Source organism: Vespa mandarinia, chromosome 3 (assembly GCF_050613455.1).
Source record: "Vespa mandarinia isolate Hongniang chromosome 3, ASM5061345v1, whole genome shotgun sequence".
Taxonomy (NCBI): domain Eukaryota; kingdom Metazoa; phylum Arthropoda; class Insecta; order Hymenoptera; family Vespidae; genus Vespa; species Vespa mandarinia.
In genome coordinates this window covers 8,655,001-8,662,500 of record NC_140812.1, presented here as the reverse complement: position 1 = coordinate 8,662,500, position 7,500 = coordinate 8,655,001, and the positions used below count along the sequence as shown (strand labels likewise).

Sequence of the window (7,500 nt, the reverse complement as noted above, 5' to 3'; positions counted from 1 at the left end):
TATAAAACGCAACATTGATGACGAACGATGAGCGAAAAAGTGAGAGTGATGATCTTAACCACGTTCGGCCGGCAACTCGGCTATTGTGTGAAACAACAACGGCGACAATACGATCGTTCGTGAAGCTTAGCAAAGCTTTTTGAAGAGAAGGCATAAGAGAGAGAGAGAGTAAGAGAGAGATAGAGATAAAGATTGTGAGAGAAAGAAAAAGAGGGAGAGAGAGTGAGAGAGAGAGAGAGTGAGGGTGGTGTAGGAACGACGCGCGGCAGGAATCCCCCCCATAAAGTCAGGCGTGCATCTTCTTCCTTGAAAGAATAATCTTTCTTTAGGAATTTTACTTGATCTCGACGAATCTTTTTAGTCTTTCCCTCGACGAGAAAGACAATATATACACACATACACACACATAAATATATATACATAATTTACGTAAATATATAAAAGTAAAGGGACATTTTATGTGGTGTGTTGGTGTTAAAGTATTCGACGCTCCTACTCTGCTTATGTACATATATATATAAATATATATATATTTTTTTTTTCTCCAACATTCGACGGTCGATCGTCTTCTTGTCTCTTTTCTATCTATCTATCTCTCTATCTCTCTCTGTGGTTGAGATATATATATATAGTATATAATATATATATATATACGTACGTACATATATATTTCTTCTCTCTCGCTCTTCGTCTTTCTCTTCTCGCACACGACGGACTTTCGTCTTTCTGTGTGCGTGCGTACGCGCGCCCTTACGCATCGGACCTCAACATCGTAAGTGTCGTTGTTCTCTCTTGTCCTCTGATAATTTCGTAATTCGCACAAGTTTCTCTCTATATGACAAATTTTGTTTTTGTTTTTGTTTTTATTTATTTATTTTCTTTTTATTTTTGTCTACTTTTGTTTCTTATCGTACGATAGAATTCTCTCTCTCGTGAATTGCGATATTTTTATTTTATTATTATTATTTTTTTTTTCTTTTTTTTTTCTTTTTTTTTATTTATCAATCGACTTTCGATGACGGCTTTCAGTCTTTTCAGTTTATGCTCGACTTAGTATATTGTTTTAGGGTTACTTTTTAAGTTACGTCATTTTATCATGATGGATTATTTTGTATAGTTCTTTCACACATATATATAAATATATATATATATCTTTATCTAATATAATATAATATAATATAATATATACTTCGTACGCGTGCAACATCCAATGAATTGTCTTATAAATTTCGTCTTTTCATCATGGTGGAAAATTGTGTTTAGTTTTTCTTTTCCTCTATCTTATCTCTATACTTCGTACACATATTTGTATATGTATATTATCCAATAGCTTCACGTGTATATATATATATATATATACATATATATACATATATATACATATATGTGTATATGTATATATATTATCGTATGTAAATTTTGTTTTTATATTTTTTCAATCTTATTGGTGATTTTTATCATATTTACCGTAAAGATTTTAGTTTTGTTTGGTTTTGATTATAATCTTGATCGAGAAAGAGAGAGAGAGAGAGAGAGAGAGAGAGAGAGAGAGAGAGAGAGAGAGAGAGAGAGAGAGAGAGAGAGAGAGAGAGAGACAGACAGAGAGGGGATGAAAATGAAATTGAGGTTATATCTTTGGAAAAGTGTAGAAGAAAAATGTGAAATAATTCAAAGGGATTAATTATTATTTCTTCGTGCAAAGTTCCCTTAATGTCAAAGTTCAAAGATGTTGCATAAAAATGAGTTTATATTTGATCGTGTAAACCAAACCTTTCCAACATGTCGGGACGAATATTAAACAAAAATATAAAATATACAGTGCTCGGTGTACACATATGTAGTACATGTATATAAATACGAGATGTATATATATATATAATATTTATATATTTGGTATTGAGAGAAACTAATGTGCAAATTCGAAATTTGTGTGTCGTATCGTTTGTTAGACCAGTGGCGTAGGAACGATTTTTTTTTTTTTTGTTTTTTATTTTTAATGTTTTGAGAACAACTTTTTCTTTCAAACAAATATTAATCTTTCTTGAATATATTATTATATTTCTTATGATATAAAGAAAATTAGAAAATTTTTCAGATTAGTTAATGAATCGTTAAAAGCGGGATTGTAATTTTCTAAAATTTTAGAAAACTTCTTTCAATTAAACGTTAATATTAAAAACATTATTCCCTTTTTATTTTTTTATTATATAATATAAACAAAATAAAAAACTTTTATAGGTTATATAATAGATAAATGATTCGATTTCCTTTTTGAATCTAACCTAACAAAATATTCACGGAAATCGATAAATTCGAAGATAAAATCCTCCAAAAAGAGAGAAAAAAGGTGTATAATTTTTGATCGTTCGTTATGCCACTGTAAAAATATTCGATATTATTAAATTGAAGAAGAGAAAAAGAAAACCAATCGTAAAAAAAAAAAACAGACGGAAAAAGAAAAAAAATTTGTTGTCTCTCGTAAAAGGTTAGCGGAAAATCGTCGTGGGAGAAAGAAAAGAAGGGACGAAAGGAAAGTAGAGGAGAGGAGGAGAAGAAGTGTACAAGTGGGGGAGGTGTTGTTCACAGTGAAGTAGAAGTAGAAGAGGAACGAACAGGACGAAGAAGAAGAAAAAAAAAGAAGTAGAAGAAGAAGAAGAAAATAAATAAAAGGAAATAAAGAAAAAGAAAGATGTCGACGGAAAATCAACAAAACGGTTCAGCTGGTCCGACGCAAAGCAACGGTCTTAAATCTGCAACCATCAACGTGACCGGTAATACCAGGACGATACCGAACAACTCCTCGTTCCTTTATAGCAGTAATTCGATGTTGAATCGAGATAAGCCACGGCAAGTGCCGCCTCCGACTTTACCGAAATACACATCGAGTTTCAACGCGGGATCGAACGGCAGTGGCGCCGCCGAGAGACTGAGCAGAGACAGAGAGGCTGGGGGTAGTTACAGGCTGGCAAGCCTCGAAAGACTCGCCCTCAGACAGAGGATACTCGATGGAGAAAAAGCCAACGGTGATGCCACATCGGTAAGAATTTTCTATCGAATCGGAATGATCTAGCGATAACGATTGATCCAACGTTTTTATAATATTAATTGAAATATTGATATTGACATAAGTAGGTTTATAGTAAATATTGAATTTTCTGTGACAATTGTATTATATTTTATATTGGATATCATTGAATTCTAACCTAACTTTTTTTTCTCTCTCTCTTCGTACTTTCTTTTATCACTAAACTTATTAAAGAAAGTATGAGGAAAAAATAGATATATATATATATATATATTTTTTTTTTTTCTTTCTTTCGTTGACAATCTTATGTTTACTTATAAGAAAAAATATGAATGGAAAATAATCTTCAATGGAATCTTGTCCATCATTTTTCACCAAATTTTATAACATAACTCGATTAATTGCGAGCTTGGTATTGAAACAATCAAGTTCGTTTAATACATTGACCGTATTAATTTTAAATTTGCAATGGTAATCTTATTAGATTGTATATCTAATATGATCGTATTTTAACCTACCTTTTTTTTTCTATCGTATTTTCTTCCTTTGACAATTAGAAATTATTATTAGAGAAAGTATGGAAGTAAATTTTCTCTTTTTATATCATATTCATAAAAAAAGAAAAAAAAAAGGAGATACGATTTTACTTATAAATTTTCTTTTATACTTCGTTATTTAATATTAAAATCTTCAATGACAACGGCATTATCTACATATATTAATTAGTATCTAACATTCCTTTTTTTCTTTTTTTAAAATAAAGTCAAATTCTAACCTAACTTTTTTCATATTTTTCTTTGTTGATAATCCTACTTATTATAACTTACAATGAGCTTATAAAAGAAGATTATCTCTCTTTATCTTCCAAAAAAAAAAAAAGAAAAAAAAAAGAATCCTTTCCCTCTTTTCATTTTCTCAATTTACGTTTTTTTTTTTTTTTTTTTTTTTTTTTTTTTTTTTTTTTTTTTTATACCACGGTATCCGTTTTCCAAGAAGATTAAACGTTCCTTAAAACTTTTTTATCATCGCCTATTTTTGCCCTCGCATACGAATCATCATAGTTAGACATAACCTCTTCGTAATAGTTCATCGTTTAACATTCGTATTATCGTATGATGCGTTTGAGGAACGTAATCAAAGTTTATACTTCAATTTACAGCTTCTAACCTCTCCTCTCTCTCTCTCTCTCTCTCTCTCTCTCTCTCTCTCTCTCTCTCTCTCTCTCTCTCTCTCTCTCTCTCTCTCTCTCTCTCTCTCTCAAGCTTCTCGATATCTATAATTCAAGCGTTACACGATGTAATCGACCGATCACAAGATTCTTGTCGGTCTATCGAGCCTGAAATCGTTCCTTGGTATTAGAACGTTATATACACATGGTACCTAATCGTTCGTCGTAATCGTTCATTAACGTTTCAGCATGTATAGGGTAAGCGAAAATTCACTTAATTGGCCCAAAAAGTTCCTAGGTGATTATTACTTCCCCTATCTCACCTCCCCAATCAATTACTCTTTCTTCTCGAGATGTTCATTTTTTTCCTTTTCAAATCATACAGCTACACGTTTGAAAAGTCTCGAAAACAAAACGGAGTAATCAATTTTTTTTTAATTATCCAGGAACTGTTATGTACTCACCCTGTATTCCTTTCTTTCATTAGTTCCAAAATCAAATAAGGAAATTGATTTTATTTACCGATCAATTCGCTTACTTTCACAAAATGTATTTGTGGAAAGAAAAACAATAGGCTTGAATCAATCAGTGCATGATAAATTTTTATTATATTTTTTTTTCTAACATGATAATACATAAAGTTTGTAGATCCAATGTCGATATTTGTACAATAATAATAACAATAATAATAACAATAATAATAATAATAATAATAATAATAATAATAATAATAATAATACGAAATGTGTTTTATATTTTAACAGATATTATTTTACAATGAGACATTTTAATTTAATAGAATATTTTATAGCGATGTATTTTATCAGAGATCTCCATTTATAATAATATCGAATCACTGGTATAAACAAAAAAAAACAACAAAAAAAAATAGCCAGTTTTAATGAACAATTCAAAAACATTGTTTGACATTTCGCGATATCCTCATTGTGAAAGAATGAACAAAAATAAATTTGGACAAGAGACATAGTTTTTTTTTTGTCCCTATACAATTTGAACAATATTTATATTTGTACGCAATTTCTATATATTTCTTTTTTTTTTTTTTTCCTTCTCCTTTTTCTCCCTTTTTTTCGTATGAATATCTAATTCACATAAAAGTGCTTTTTAAAAATCAGTTGGAGTATTCGCAAGCCATTCACTTATAGGTATATTGTCTTTTTTTCCCCTTTTGATAACAAAGAAAGAGTGAGAGAGAAGAAGAGAGAGGAAGGGGAGAGAGAGAAAGAGAGAAAGGAAGGAGGGCAGGGGCAGGGAGGGTGTGAGGGAGGGAAAGAGTGACGACCTATACGCACAGTTTACAGCGACAGCAGCAGTATTTCACCCGCCATTGTGAACGTAATGAAGAGGGCATTGAACAACCCATATCTTAATCCTTCCTTTGTACTCGTGCCTATCGCGCTTTAATATCTCTCTTAGCTTAAACTAATAATCCTTCTTAATGAAATTTAGGAGATCGGAGAAGTAATAATGATAGTAGTCATTTGTGGAATTAGCAAAAGACGAAGTGTTGTCTCATTTAAAATGGAGTGACTTCTATGTTGTCAAAATGTCTTCCATATAATGGCTCGTCCGCCATCTTGGAAGTCAATCACCATCTTGACGTCGAAAAAAAAAATAAAAGATAATAATAATAATAAAAGACTATCAAATTTCAAGATTTACAATAATATTGCATTGATAGGGGATGCATCTTCGTAATGACTTAGCGTATTTTCAATATCAACAAAATATTAAGTTTCAAGTTTATTAATATTCCATAGTCGGTGGAATCAAATTTTTCATCTTGCTTCTTATATTGGTCACAGTTATTTATCTAGTAGTAAAGAGATAGTTGTTTCATATTTGATTGAACGTTGATGAGAGTAAGTTCGTTTCATTCGTTATGAAACTTTTACAGGAATTAAAAAGGTGGAAGAGTTTGTGTTTCTTAATTTTCATTGAAATTTGACGTTGAAGGAAGAAAAAGACCTTGTTTTTCATTGGTTGAAATTTTATCAGAAAATGTTCGCCATTTGAAAATCCTTTCAAAATTTCATCGATAATAAGTTTCTCTCAAATTTCTATAGTCGTAAAGTTTTTATAAAATATATATATATATATATATATACATACACATACAATATATAAAATTGTTGAAGTTGAAGGAAAAGAAAAGACGAAAAGTTTTGTTTAAAGTACATAATATAAAGTAAGAAAGTTTTGAAAAAGAAGTTACTTATCGAATCTGAGAGTAGTAGCAAACGTGGCAACTATGCCAGGAAAGACATAAGATGACTCACAAGTTTTTGCTCGACCGTTTCATAATTCTTGGTACTTATCCGGAGTATACACGGAGCAGGTATCAATCCCCAATCCCCATCTTGGTGCGTCATTCGTACCGCCGCCATTACCTTACTTTCGATTTCCCGTAGGCATTCAACAAAAACCGTTCAAAACTTCAACACACCATCTCAATCTAATCTAAACTTTTTGTTTTTCCTTTTGTTTTCTTTTTCTTTTGTTTTGTTTTCTTTTCTTTTTTTTCTCTTACAAAATTTTAAAAAACCTATATGCATTAATGTTATACAATTTAATGTTATAAAATTTGACATTTTTCGATTTTAATAAACTGAATATACGAGTACATACGAATTTAACATATCTCAATTTTGTCACTATATTCTATTCTCAATTTTGTCACTATATTCTATTCGAAGAATATTTGTTTTATATGTTATGAAATATCAAACAATCGGTAATTAATATCATTATAATTTATATATATATATATATATATAATGTACAAAATACAAATAGATATATTATATTTTACATTACAATATTACATTTCTATTAGAACTTATCGATCGATCGAAAAAAAAAATTTTATTTTTATTACGAAATACCTTGGAGAAAAAGAAAACACTGTGCCATCAGTGTTACGTACAAATTATGATTTACATTAAGAACGAAATAGACGAAATAGAACGAAAAAAATGAAATTTATCAATTACAATACTTCATTTTTTTTTTTTTTTTTTTTTTTTTTTCATTATTTGAATGTATCGAGAAGTTCTCATCTTTGAGAGTTTGAAGAGACAGAATGATAGAAAACGAATAATTCAAAGCGAAGAGATTCGAAGGAGCTTAAAAATGTAATTCTCGTTTTGGATTCTTATGGCCATAATTGTCGTCATCATTTGAACATTAACACATTGCCTCGATCTAATCTCCAATTTTTTTCTTCTATCTCTATCTCTCTCTTTTAAAATATTAGAAAATCTGTATGTACGATATATATTAATAT

General features: G+C 30.0%; 1 protein-coding gene across 7 annotated transcripts in view; it reads left to right on the top strand.

Annotated features, from left to right (window-relative positions):
- The window catches only part of pnut (septin 7-like protein pnut), a 48,296-nt gene that overhangs the window by 6,333 nt on the left and 34,463 nt on the right, over positions 1–7,500 (top strand). For 6 of the 7 annotated variants that reach the window (XM_085656158.1, XM_035880351.2, XM_035880344.2 and 3 more), the window contains exons 2-3: positions 1–772; positions 2,486–3,037. The exon at positions 1–772 is cut by the window's left edge. The exons of the other annotated variant lie outside the window; for it this stretch is intronic. In XM_085656158.1, the coding sequence (XP_085512284.1) occupies positions 2,690–3,037 (348 nt within the window). In that variant the 5' untranslated portion in view covers positions 1–772; positions 2,486–2,689. The remainder of the gene's footprint in view (positions 773–2,485; positions 3,038–7,500) is intronic. 7 annotated transcript variants of the gene reach the window in all.